Here is a 14,561-nt window from a genome sequence, read left to right as displayed (position 1 = left end):
GCCTAAACCTATTTGGGCTTAGCGCAAGCGCAAATTAGGGTCACAAGTGACACTAAATACAGTGATCAGTAGTTATCTGATATACTGTATATATTAGTGCACTGTGTGATAGGGAGTGAAGGGGTTAACTGGGGAAGATCAAGGGGTTAAACCTTTATAGGGGATAGATGGCGGGTGGCCTAAACCTATTTGGGCTTAGCGCAAGCGCAAATTAGAGTCGCAAGTGACACTAAATACAGTGATCAGTAGTTATCTGATATACTGTATATATTAGTGCACTGTGTGATAGGGAGTGAAGGGGTTAACTGGGGGAGATCAAGGGGTTAAAAGTTTATTAGGGAATAGGTGGCGGGTGCCCTAACCCTATCTGGGCTTAGCGGGAGCGCTCTCTGGGAGTCGTGATCGCGCCCGACGTAGGTCTACGTCGTCAGACGTTATCGAACCACTTTGCCGCAGTAGAGGCACAGTGAGCAGTGGGCAAGTGGTTAAACCGATTCTCTTCTAATTTTAGTGAATGGCCACGTGTCTTTTTAAATTCCCTTTCGCTGAAAAGTTTGTTCCCTATGCTACGGTCGCCAGTACGGTATTTGTAGATTGATATCATACCCCTCTCAAGCGTCTCTTCTCCAGAGAGAATAAGTTCAATGCTTGTAGTCTTTTCTCATAGCTGATGTTCTCCATTCCCCTAATTATCTTTGTTGGCCTTCTCTGGACTCTCTTCAGTTCCAGCACATCCTTCCTAAGGACTGGTGCCCAGAACGGCATACTCGAGATGCGGCCAGACCAAAGTCTTGTAGAGTGGGAGAATAATAATTTTATCTCTGGAGTTAATCCCCTTTTTTTATACGTGCCAGTATTCTGTTGGCTATGTTTGCAGCAGCTTGGCATTGCATGCCATTGCTGAGCTTTTTGTCTACTAGGACCCCCAGGTCCTTTTCCATCTTAGATTCCACCAGAGGTTCTTCCCCTAGCGAGTAACTTGCGTTTGTATTTCCGGCACCCAAGTGCATTACCTTACATTTTTCAACAATAAACCTCATTTGCCATGTAGTTGCTCACCCCATTATTTTGTTCAGGTCTTCTTGTAAGGTTACCGCGTGCTGTAAAGAAGATATTGCTCTGCATAGCTTAGTATCGTCCGCAAATACTCAGATTGTGCTGGTCATCCCATCCTCCAGATAGTTTATGAATAAATTAAACAGGATTGGTCCCAGGACAGATCCTTGGGGGAACCCCACTTTCCACATCTGACCAATCCGAGTACTGCCCATTTATTACCACCATCTGGATTCGTCCCTGAAGCCAGTTTTCAATCCAGGTACTCACCCTATGGTCCATACCTACGTACCTTAGTTTGTACAGTAAGCGTTTGTGGGGAACTGTATCAAATGACTTTGCAAAGTCCAGATACACTACATCTATAGGCCTTCCTCTATCCAGATGGCAGCTCACTTCTTCATAAAAGGTTAATAGATTGGTCTGGCAAAAACAATTCTTCATGAACCCATGATGATTATTACTAATGATACCGTTTTATTACTAAAATCTTGTATATAGTCCCCTATTATCCCCTCCAAAGCTTACAGACTATTGATGTTAGACTAACTGGCCTGTAGTTCCCAGGGATATATCTCGGCCCTTATTTAAATATTGGTGCCACGTTGGATTTTCTCCAATCAGCTGGTACCATTCCCGTCAGTAGACTGTCCTTAAAAATTAGGAACAATCTTCTGACTATCACCTGGCTAAGTTCCTTAAAGTACTGTTGCAGCCTTTTCTGTGTTTATTAAAAGTCTGTAGCTACAAAAAGTGTAGCTGCTGACTTTTAATAAACACACACTCACCTCTCCCACAATTCAGCAATACGGCTGCCCGAAGCCTCAATCCTCTCCCTCTGGTCTCGGCAGTGCCGGCATCACTAGTGTGGGCACCCGGCTTTGTCAGATTGCGGCTTCACGTCACGCTGCGTGTCTTGATTGGCCGGCATTCTTCTGGGACCTGTGACGTGTCCCAGAAGATTGCAGGAAGAGAGGGGGCGAGAACTTCCTCTCATGGCGCTCCCAGGTTCCCCCCCAAAAAAAAATGACATGCCAAATGTGGCATGTCAGGGGGTTAGGACTACTTAAAGCGGAAGTTCCACTTTTTGGTGGAACTCCGCTTTAAGGATCCTCGAAAGTAAGCCTTCTGGTCCCGGTGACTTATTTAGTTTTTTCAAGTCTAGTTCTGAGTCTGTCTTCTGTTAATCATGAGGGTGCTTCCTGTGGAGTGTTATTAACTTTAACATTACAGTCTAGGTTACTGTATCCCCCCCAATCCTTTTATGAAGACTGAGGAGAAGAATTTATTTAGAACCTCTGCCTTCTCTCTGTCCTTATAGCCAGATTCCCTTCATCATTCTTTATGGGGCCAATATGTTCTGGCCTCAATTTCTTACTATTTACAGTATCTCACAAAAGTGAGTAAAACCCTCACATTTTTGAAAATATTTTATTATACCTTTTCATGTGACAACACTGAAGATATGACACTTTGCTACAATGTAAAGTAGTGAGTGTACAGCTTGTATAACAGTGTAAATTTGCTGTCCCCTCAAAATAACTTAACACACAACCATTAATGTCTAAACCGCTTGCAACAAAGGTGAATACACTCCTAAGTGAACATGTCCAAATTGGGCCCATAGCGTCAATATTTTGTGTGGCCACCATTATTTTCCAGCACTGACTTAACCCTCTTGGGCACAGAGTTCACCAGAGCTTCACAGGTTGCCAATGGAGTCCTCTTCCACTCCTCCATGACGACATCATGGAGCTGGTGGATATGAGAGAACCTGCGCTCCACCTTTCCTTTGAGGAGACCCCATAAATGCTCATAGGGTTTAGGTCTGGAGACATGCTTGGCCGCCAGTCCATCACCTTTACCCTCAGATTCTTTAGAAAGGCAGTGGTCGTCTTGGAGATGTGTTTGGGGTCGTTATCATTTTGGAATACTGCCCTGCTGCCCAATCTCCAAAGGGAGGGGATCATGCTTTGCTTCAGTATGTCACAGTACATGTTGGCATTCATAATTCCCTCAATAAACTGTAGCTCCCCAATGCCCCAGACCATGACACTCCCACCACCATGCTTGACTGTAGGTAAGACACACTTGTCTTTGTACTCCTCACCTGGTTGTCGCCACACACGCTTGACACCATCTGAACCAAATACGTTTATTTTGGTCTCATCAGACCACAGGACATGGTTCCAGTATTCCATGTCCTTAGTCTGCTTGTCTTTAGCAAACTGTTTGTGGGCTTTCTTGTGCACCATCTTTCTAAGAGGCTTCCTTCTGAGACGACAGCCATGAAGACCAATTTGATGCAGCGTGTGGCGCATGGTCTGAGCACTGACAAGCTGACCCCTCCCACCCCTTCAACCTCTGCAGCAATGCTGGCAGCACTCATACATCTATTTCTCAAAGACAACTTGTGGATATGACACTGAGCACGTGCACTCAACTTCTTTGGTCCACCATGGTGGGGCCTGTTCTGAGTGGCACATGTCCTGTTAAACTGCTGTATGGTCTTGACCACGGTGCTGCAGCTAAGTTTCAGGGTCTTGGCACTCTTCTTATAGCCTAGGCCATCTTTATGAAGAGCAACAATTCTTTTTTTCAGATCCTCAGAGAGTTCTTTGCCATGAAGTGCCATGTTGAACTTCCAGTGACCAGTAGGAGAGAGTGAGAGCGATAACACCAAATTTAACACATCTGCTCTCCATTCACACCTGAAACCTTGTAACACTAATGAGTCACATGACACTAGGGAGGGAAAATGGCTAATTGGGCCCAATTTGGACATGTTCACTTAGGGGTGTACTCACTTTTGTTGCCTGTGGTTTAGACAATAATGGCTGTGTGTTGAGTTATTTTGAGGGGACAGAAAATTTACACCGTTATACAAGCTGTACACTCACTTCTTTACTTTGTAGCAAAGTGTCATTTCTTCAGTGTCGTCGCATGAAAAGATATAATAAAACATTTTATTTTTTATTTTATTTGTCACTGTTATTTTTAAAATATATTCAATGTCATGTGATAGGTGGTCACTCTTTATTGGTGAATTTGGAGACATTAGCACACATTTTTGACTTTAGATTTCTAAAAGAGAATTTCCCTTCACTATGAAGCTTGAATAATTTTCTTCATATGTCTTCTTTCAATAGGTTTTTATTAAGCAAATTTTCAAAATATTAAACATAACAATATAACATTCATGAGAGCATGAAACGTAGCAAGATTAATATAGATTTTGACAATAGATGAGAATCATAACATGCAACAATGACATTCGAAATGAATCATTAGCTTGATTGGAATAACAAGCCTGGAGAGAAGTCATTTAATAGAATTGAGAACCAACTATCGCCACCAGACGCCCCTAATGGGAACATAATGCGTCTAGAAAGCGAATGTCGGTTCTCCAGTTACACTCCAAGGTACAGGAGAACTAAACAGCATAAACTGATAGATTTAACTAGGTTAAGGTTTGGAATACGAAGAACAGTTTTTAGTAATAACAATGTTAACATCTTATACTTATGCGTGAGGAGAGGAAAAGAAAACGAAGTTGGGAAGAGGTCACTGCCCAAGGAAGGTTCAAAATGGATCATTCTAGTAGCATATTCATTGGAGAGATAGAGAAGGGGAAGAAGAGGAGAAGCAGCAGTGGAAGGAGAGAAAAGGGGAAAGGGTGAAAGAGAAAAAGAGTACTAATTAGGTTTGATAGCACTGAATGAGGCGGGAGTAAGAATTATAATAGAATAATAGAATAGAGACCAGGGTGGACAACCCACCCGCTGGGGGGGGGGAGGGGGGAACAGGTACTTAGCGTCTTCATATGTCTTTAGGTAAGTGAAGAGAGATTTCCCTAACACAAATGCAAAAAACCCTGACAGAGGCTATAACCCTTTCCCAGTGTAACCAAAACAAACAACAGTTTTTGGTTTTAGTATACTTTAAGCACTTGACTTGAACATTTTACCCCCTTCATGACCAGGGCATTTTTTTTTTTTTTTTTGCTATTCAGCACTGTGCTTATTTAACCACTTTAAGACCAGGCCTTTTTCTGACAATTGTTGTTTACAAGGTTTTTCTTGCTAGAGAATTACTTAGAACCCTCAAACATTATATATTTTTAGCAGAGACCCTAGAGAATAAAATGGAGATCATTGCAATGTTTTTTATTACACCGAATTTGCGCAGCCGTCTTACAAACACAGTTTAATTTGGAAAAAACACACTTTTCTGGATTAAAAAACAAGAAAACAGTAAGTTAGCCCAATTTTTTTCTAAAATGTGAAAAATAATGTTACGCTGAGTAAATCGATACCCAACATGTCATGCTTCAAAATTGCGCACGCTCCTGGAATTGAGCGACAAACATGATACTTAAAGATCTCCATAGGTGACACTTTAAACATTTCTACAGGTTACCAGTTTAGAGTTACAGAGGAGGTCTAGGGCTCAAATTATTGCTGTAACGATCACGGTGATACCTCACATGTGTAGTTTGAACACACATGTGGGCGCGACTTGCATATGCGTTTGCTTCTGCGCGCGAGCTAACAGGGACGAGGTGCTGTCATTTTTTTATTTTTTTTTCCTATTTATTTTATCTTTTATTTTTTATTTTTACACTGTCCTTTTAAAAAAAAAAATTTTTGATCACTTTTATTCCTATTACAAGGAATGTAAACATCCCTTGTAATAGAAATAAGCAGGACAGGACCTCTTTAATAAGAGATTTGGGGTCAAAAAGACCTCAGATCTCACATCTACACTAAAAAAGCAAAAAAAAAGTAATTTTTTTTCATTATGAAAAAAAAAATAGGACCTTTAAGGCCATTGCTAGGAAACGATGTATGATGTTGCTCCGGTCCTCCAAGGCCTTAGAGTCGAGTGAGGGCCATCTTGCCCTCACTCGACTTCCTGCCTAAGAGGACAGCGGACCGGATCATTTTCCCTGCTACCGACGGCTCTGGTAAGTGAGGGAAAACTACCAGGAAGCGGCGGTAGATGCACCTCTCCCGCCGCCCATAAAGGTGATCCCGCTGCAAATCAGCCGCTGGGAGGACCTTTATATGAAAGAGGACCACTTGCCGTTTAAAAAATAAAATGTCAAAGTACCGACATAAAACTGCGGCGGGCGGTCCGTAAGTGGTTAAATGGCAATTGCTCGGTCATACAACATTGTGCACAATTGAAATTTATATAATTTTTTTCCCCAAATAGAGCTTTCTTTCATTATCACCATCAAATTTCATGGTCACCACTGAGTTTTTTATTTTTTTATTATATGATCGAAAAAAGACTGAAAGTTTTGAAAAACAAAACAGTTTTCTTAGTCTCGGTTACAAAATTTTGCAAACGAAAAATATTTCTTCATAAATTTAAACCAAAATGTATTCTGCTACATTTCTATGATAAAAAATACCCAAATCAGTGTATATTTTTTAGTCTGTGTGAAAGTTAGTCTACAAACTATGGTATATGTGTTTGAAAATAATGAATTCTGATGTACTGACAGCCTTACTTCTTGAGGGCCTAAAATGCCAGGACAGAACAAATACCACCAAAATGACTCACTTTTGGAAAACAGACAGTCCAAGGTATTTAGTAAGAGGCATGGCTAGTTTTTGTAATTTTTTTCACAATTTTTTGAAAAATTAAGAAATTAAATACAACTTTTTTTTCACAATTTTTATTTATTTATTTATTTTTTTGCATAATGCCACCAGTGCAGTACAGCATCATCATATTACTTGTGTAGCAGTGATTAGGGATACTGACTGGTGACTGTCTGTAAAAATAATAAAAATAATATATATGTAAATTGTGTTCGCACGACACATGTGAGATATTGCCTCAAACATTATGGTGAGAGCGATAATTCTAGCACCAAACCCCCTGTGTAATTCTAAACTGGTAACCTGTGAAGGTTCATAAAGCACCACCTATGGAGATTTTTTCCCCCAAAAAATTGCGTTTGAAAAACTGCTGTGCAAATACCGTGTGACATAGAAAAATTGCAATACCAACCATTTTATTCTATAGGGCCTCTGATTAAAAAATTTTTAATATTGGGAGGTTCTTATATTTTCTAGCAAAAAAAGCTGATTTTTACTCTTTTGTGAGAAGAGTCAGAATAGGCCTGGAGGTCAAGTTGTTAGAGACACTGTCATTTTTCCCAATCAGGGTAAAGTCACAATGTCAGTAGATAGTCCACCCCCTCCGGCTTTCATACTTACCGAGTCACTGTTCCATACTGCCTCCTTGCTGCAGCATCCCAGTCTGTATAATTTTATTGTATGTACGAAAATACTCACTACTACTACTACTACAGTGACATGAGATTTGGTGTTCTCTGTGCTTGGTCCAGCTCTGTCACATGAGGGTGACCTTTTGTAAGTTCTGACGAGTGTACCTTGGAGCTTACACTCAGTTGTCTTTCCCTACTCCCAGTAGCTGAATATCAGGGAAGGGGGGCAAAGGAAAGGTAAGGATGTGCTACTGGGGAAGGAACATTAAACTGAACCCGTTGTTTTGCCTTTCATGTGCAAAGCACAGGTTCATTTTATATATTTTTACAAGCCAATGTGCTGCTATTATATGTCAGATTAGCTAGTGAAAATAATAACGGAATGCATTATTGGTTATTGGATGTCTTACTATCGGGTGATATCATGCACTTTACTGCCATCAGTTTGGCATATGTAGAACAACAGATACAATGAATAAAATATCCTTGTAATGCATTTGTAGTAGTTTACACTGTTTATATTATTAACACAGACAAATTCAGAGGATTATTTATTTTATTTCAATGACGGCAATTACAGTCAAACACACCTTACCACTCTATTTTACATATAACAGGTAAGAGATACCAGAATGTACTAAATTATTAAAGGCAAGTAGGTAGATATGTGCAGTTCATTTAGTTCGGAATAAATATTAGGACAAATTTTTCGTTATTCGGAGATTCAGATATGTCCGAATACCTGAATTACCACATAAACAAAGTTTTCCGAATGCTCCGAATAATGAAAAGAAATTCGAATCAAATTTAATGTCGAATTCCATTCGAATTCGAACTGTAAACATATTTCTGAAATCAAAGACTGTGTGCGTTACTAGAGTACCATTTCAAAATAATGCTGTTTTTGTTAAGCCAAAGATGATTTAAAGAGTCATTGTAATCATTTGATGAAGATTTTTCTTTTGTTTTTTTTTTTCCCTTTGCTGCATTAGAATCAAAGGAAAATCTAAAATGTTTGATTCAACCGATTCTAAATTTATCGATTCAAAGGTTTCAAATCGAAAAACATTGGTAAATTTGAAGAAAATTTGCAAAAGACATAAAACTAATTCCGAATACGAACTGAACAAATCAACCAAATTGAACTAAACTAAATAACGAGATTAACAAAACGAAACACATTTTTTCATCATGCACATGTCCACAAGTGGGTTATTATTGCTCTAATGCCATTTTCGTCACATGATTGCTTTATATATGTTGCTATTGTATCCTTCATCAGCGCCAACACTACAATCACCAGTGTCTTCCAATAGGGGGAGTGTCATGTGACAGTGGAGGAAGGTGAAGCAGGTGAGTAAGTAAGTCAGGGGGCCCTGGGCAAAGACGCTGGCTGGTTTGTTAAAGGAGTAGAGAATGTCAAATTTGCAAAGTGAATATTACCTTTTTCAAGGTAAATTTCACTTAGCTTAGTGGATATGTAAAAGTTCACTTTGTAAATAACACCATTCACATGCAAGAGAGAAAAATGTATGTTTGCTTGCACATGATTGGATAATTGAAATCAGAACACATTCACCTCTTTTACTAAGTTAGGTGAAAATTCACTTCGCAAAGTGAACATTCTCCACTCATTTAGTAAATTAGCGACATTGTCACTTTGCCATATATGGGCGAGTTGACAGACTTAGGGCCCTTTCACACAGCCCATCCGTCGGACAGACTCCGTTTATCTCAGCGGGGGATCGATCCGCCGATCCCCCACTGAGCAGGAGGATGACAGCTGTTCTCCGCACTGTGTGCGGAGACACAGCTGTCAGTTCCCCATACATCTCTATGGGGTAATCGGATGGGAACGGACCGTCGGTCCATTCTCATCCGATCCGCTGGACGTTTGGAAAATAGGGTTTCCATCCGTCCAGATTTGACGGATCGGATGTCAGCGGACATGTCTCCGCTGACATCCGATGCCCCATAGACATGCATGGGGGGACCGTTCAGATCCGCCAAAAAAACGGACAGGCGGATCTGAACGGTCCTCCTGTGTGAAAGAGCCCTTATTATAAACGACTTATTAATTGGCCTGACTCAGCAATACAGTGGTCATTCCTCTAGTACAGTTTTAAAATTGAGAATTAGGATTGGATTATCTAAGGGGATGAGGAAGAAATTTTGTTCCCTTCACTGTTTCATAAAACGGATCCACAATTAATTTATTTCATATCTAATTTCTAGAAAGATTAAATCAGTGTAACAGTACAAGATTTACACTAATATCAATTTCTTTTGTAGTAAATCATAATTGGTTATTATCACCAGATTTATGCAATAGGGCCTTGCTAAAATAAATACAAAGTGTAGTAATCATAGGCAGATTTTAAATACTCAGAGCAGTTAAGATCAGATTAAATAATGATTGTTATAGCTTAATGCAGTTAGCACATTCTAATTTTCTAATTTTATAGAACACTATTACGTCATGATAATGTGGCTTGCAAAGCAAAACAAGCTTCTAAGTATTCCTGGTTTTCTGGCTCCAGTAGAAGGGCTTTGTTGTAGTACTTCATTGCTGTCCTCTTTGCTGGTGGATGTACTCAAGCACAGCATGTCCAGTGGCATCCATTGAATTTCGGACAATCATGGATTTAGCAAGGCTTTCCAGTTCTTTTATGGCAATTTTTCTAAACCATGATGGACTTTGTATCTCTATCGCTTCCTTAAAATGCATTACTGCATCAGACTCAGATCTTCCAGAATTTTTTAAATATTTAGCCCAATTTAAATGGAGCTCTTGTTTCTGTTCAGGCCAGAGATTATTCATGGTCAGAGTTTTGTTAAATTCTTTTTTTGCCATTTGGTGTTCATTAGCTATCATGTATACACTGGCCAATAAAATGTGAGCTCCCACAAATGACCTGTTTAGCTCGATAGCCTTTTCAGAGTGAAATTTTGCATTTTCAATGGCTTCAGCGTTTTGCTGGTTTTTGCCCCTTATCAAAAATTTATAGCATTTGGCAAGTTGATAATGAACAGAGCTGGAGGTAGGAGTTAAACTGAGTACTTTCTTCAATATTGCAATTGCTTGATCTGTCTGTCTATTTTTTCTGTAAAATGTTGCTACATTTTGAAGAACGTATGGGGATTCTGGTTGTTCTTGTAAAGCTTGTTCTATTAACATAGCTCCTTGATCATAGTTCTTCATATCTACATATTTCACTGCAAGGAGAACCTTCACCACTGTATCTCTGGGATTTAGTTTGACAGCTCGTTCCAAGAGTGAAAAAGATCTGTTTTCTGTGTAATTGGGTAAGCTGAAACCTTCCATTCTATACACAGCCATGGCATAGCCTGAATTCAATTCTGGATCTTCTGGGTCAAGTTCTAGAGCTTTTTCAAAGCACTCAGCAGCCCGTTGATAGTATTTTCCTATAAAGGATAAGTAAGTCCAGCCTTGTTCACCATATATATCTAACAGAAGAATGTTTTTCTTTGGAGGAGACTCATATTGCTTTAAAATGGTCTCCACCTTTTTAGCATAGGTGAAACTCTTGTTAAACTGGTTCTGGTGGTAGAAAACCCAGGCAAAGTTACCATATATGACAGTTCTCCTAACATCTGCATCTTCTGATATGCTGGACTCTTGTAACTGTGCCTCAGCTTTTTGGAGCTGGAGAATGGCTTCCTCATGGTCTCCTTTGAGATACTTAAGGTAAGCCAGGAGGTTATACATCCTGTGTTTGAGTGCATCTGGCAGAAACACAATCTGGTCATTAAGTCTTTCTTCCACATTATCAATGTCTACATCTTCTCCAAGCAGATTCCAAGTAAAATGGCATTGAAGCTTCTGTAGACGATCCATCAAGGATTTCTCTAAGTTGTCACTGAAAAGTTAGACATAAAGAAAACCATGCATTAAAAGAGTAATGTATCATTAATTAAATACATGCTCCAGGATTATAAATCTCTTGTGTGTCCTTTCTAAACCAGTGTTCTGTGGAACCCTAGGGCTTTTCTTGAGTTTGCTAGGGGTAGAGCAATGAAGAATATCTGTCTCTCAGTAACCACTGGCATTAATGATTATTTTAGCTGTCTGTGAGGAGGATAGTCTTCCTACTGATCAACAATGCAAGAATTCACTTTTCAACAGCAACTTAAAGCAGTATTAAACCTAAAAGCAAAGATGTATTATATTGCAGCTTACTAATTTTTCGATATGGTGTCCCCATTCGTTTTCTTTTTTACGCATTCTTTCTTCTAGTTTCATCTGGTGATCCAGCCAGTAAGTCTGTTGTTTTTTCAAAAGAGCAAGCTCTCTTGCAGACTATCAGTTTACAGAGATGAGACAAACCATTTAAAAATGGCAGGGGTGCTTACAATTATTAGCTTTCGTTTATGTTTGTAAAACCTTTATCCCAAAAGGAAAAAAACTGTTTGCTCTAACTGGCTATAGTGGCTATAAGTGTGAGCCTGAGTTTGACTTAAATTTGCTAGTGTATCTAAATCTGCTAGTGCATTTATCCTTTTTACTGCCAAGTCTGTATGTCATACCTGTCAAAAAAGGACACACAGCGCAAATCGGAATATATAAAGTGACTGGTGCCAAAATTCTTGTGTGGGTGGGTAAAAACTGTGCAATATTGCAAATAACTAAATGAATAGTAAATTAATAAATTAAATAATTCATCCTAATCTGAATCATACAGTGCTGTGAAATCAAGTGCAAATACATATGCGTGATAGAAGGCAAATCAATATACCATACAATGGTGCATAAATAATTTAAATATGAATAAATCAATAAAGTTCCAAAAAAGTCCCAAAAAAGTCCTTAAGCAAGTAGCCAGTGAAAGTGCAATGTGCTTAAGTGCTCTTTATTATACAAAGTGGTGACAATCCGTGCCAAAAAGATAAGGTGCAATGGTGAGGGGGTCCACTCCCCGTGGATACTTCCACTTACCAGACTGCCAGGACCACTTAGCAATATTGCATGTGGGTCAAACGCACTTAGTCCAGTGTGGGTCTTTTCTTTTCCTTTGAAACTAGTCTTGTGGACTCCAATACCCAATCTTTCCTCAATAAGCCAAAGAATGTGGGACCATAGGAAGGAAAAACTCAAGATAGTGTAATCCCGTTTCATAAGCTTTATTAAATAATGCAGAAAAAAACTCACATATCAGGAGTGATAACCAGTGGCGGCCCGTGCATAGGGGGTGCCAGGGCGCCGCCCCCTTAAAAAAAGGAAAAAAAATGACAAAAAAGAACAATAAAGTTAGGGAAAAAAAAAAAATTGGTTCGTCGGCCTGACCGTCCTATGTGGTGGCTAAAGGGGGGGGGGGGGTTTACGACCCAGAAAGGCGCCGATTGGCTGCCTTCTGGGGGCGTAACCTGGGTGCAGGAAAGAGCGCTTGGCCACCCCCACCTTCGTGATGTCCTGGCTGTGATTGGTCCAGTCTCCAGCCTGGACCAATCATCATCCAGGACATCCGATCGTGACATCACAATGGGGGTGGTGCCGGTGCGTGCGCCAGTCACTCACCGTCACCGCCGCTCGGAGGACGAGGGAGAAGCCGCTCACCTTCCCGCCGCCGCAGAAGAGGACGAACTGGATCGAGGAGGGGAGAACCCGCCGCCGCCAGGTAAGTGCATTAAATTGAAGGGAGCACGCACGCTGGTCTCTGCATTGATTGGGGGACAATGCTGTGGCACTTTGCAATCATTGGGGTACAATTCTGTGGCACTCTGCAATCATTGGGGTATAATGCTGTGGGCACTCTGCAATCATTGGGGTACAATTCTGTGGCACTCTGCAATCATTGGGGTACAATTCTGTGGCACTCTGCAATCATTGGGGTACAATGCTGTGGCACTCTGCAATCATTGGGGTACAATGCTGTGGCACTCTGCAATCATAGGGGTACAATGCTGTGGGCACTCTGCAATCATTGGGGTACAATGCTGTGGCACTCTGCATTTATTGGGGTACAATGCTGTGGGCACTCTGCAATCATTGGGGTACAATGCTGTGGCACTCTGCAATCATTGGGGTACAATGCTGTGGCACTCTGCAATCATTGGGGGACAATGCTGTGGCACTCTGCAATCATTGGGGTACAATGCTGTGGGCACTCTGCAATCATTGGGGTACAATGCTGTTGCACTCTTCAATCATTGGGGTACAATTCTGTGGCACTCTGCAATCATTGGGGTACAATTCTGTGGCACTCTGCAATTATTGGGGTACAATTCTGTGGCACTCTGCAATCATTGGGGTACAATGCTGTGGGCACTCTGCAATCATTGGGGTACAATGCTGTGGCACTCTGCAATCATTTGGGTACAATTCTGTGGCACTCTGCAATCATTGGGGTACAATGCTGTGGGCACTCTGCAATCATTGGGGTACAATGCTGTGGGCACTCTGCAATCATTGAGGTACAATGCTGTGGCACTCTGCAATCATTGGGGACAATGCTGTGGCGCTCTGCAGTGATTGGGGACAATGCTGTGGCGCTCTGTAGTGATTGGGGACAATGCTGTGGCGCTCTGCATTGAAAGGGGCATGCACGCTAAACTCTGCATTGATGGGGGCACGGAACAGTGTTCATTGCATTGAAGGGGGCACAGCACAGTTGCATTGAAGGGGGCACGCACGCTGAACTCTGCATTGTGGGGGCACAGCACAGTGTTCATTGCATTGAAGGGGGCACAGCACAGTGTTTATTGCATTGAAGGGGGCACAGCACAGTGTTTATTGCATTGAAGGGGTCACGGCACAGTGTTTATTGCATTGAAGGGGTCACAGCACATTGTTCATTGCATTGAAGGGGTCACAGCACAGTGTTTATTGCATTGAAGGGGTCACAGCACAGTGTTTATTGCATTGAAGGGGTCACAGCACAGTGTTTATTGCATTGAAGGGGTCACAGCACAGTGTTTATTGCATTGAAGGGGTCACAGAACAGTGTTTATTGCATTGAAGGGGGCACAGCACAGTGTTCATTGCATTTAAGGGGTCACAGCACAGTGTTTATTGCATTGAAGGGGTCACAGCACAGTGTTTATTGAATTGAAGGGGTCACAGCACAGTGTTTATTGCATTGAAGGGGGCACAGCACAGTGTTTATTGCATTGAAGGGGGCACAGCACAGTGTTTATTGCATTGAAGGGGGCACAGCACAGTGTTTGTTGCATTGAAGGGGGCACAGCACAGTGTTCATTGCATTGAAGGGGGCATGCACGCTGATCTCTGCATTAAAGGGGG

The 14,561-nt window shown here is 41.1% G+C and overlaps 1 protein-coding gene and 1 long non-coding RNA gene across 2 annotated transcripts in view; one reads left to right on the top strand and one right to left on the bottom strand.

Moving 5' to 3' along the window:
* The window catches only part of LOC309563237, a 566,624-nt gene that overhangs the window by 129,292 nt on the left and 422,771 nt on the right, over window positions 1-14,561 (top strand). The window lies entirely within an intron of this gene.
* The window catches only part of LOC309563320 (interferon-induced protein with tetratricopeptide repeats 1-like), a gene marked incomplete at both ends in the record, with an annotated part of 16,404 nt that continues 11,706 nt past the window's right edge, over window positions 9,864-14,561 (bottom strand). The window contains one exon of the mRNA XM_082267719.1: window positions 9,864-11,181. Within this exon, the coding sequence (XP_082123845.1) occupies window positions 9,864-11,181 (1,318 nt within the window). The remainder of the gene's footprint in view (window positions 11,182-14,561) is intronic.

Source organism: Pelophylax lessonae (genome assembly GCF_965119305.1).
Source record: "Pelophylax lessonae genome assembly, chromosome: 9".
Lineage (NCBI taxonomy): Eukaryota > Metazoa > Chordata > Amphibia > Anura > Ranidae > Pelophylax > Pelophylax lessonae.
Note: the sequence above shows the minus strand (reverse complement) of the source record. Positions and strands in the feature narration are given on the sequence as shown.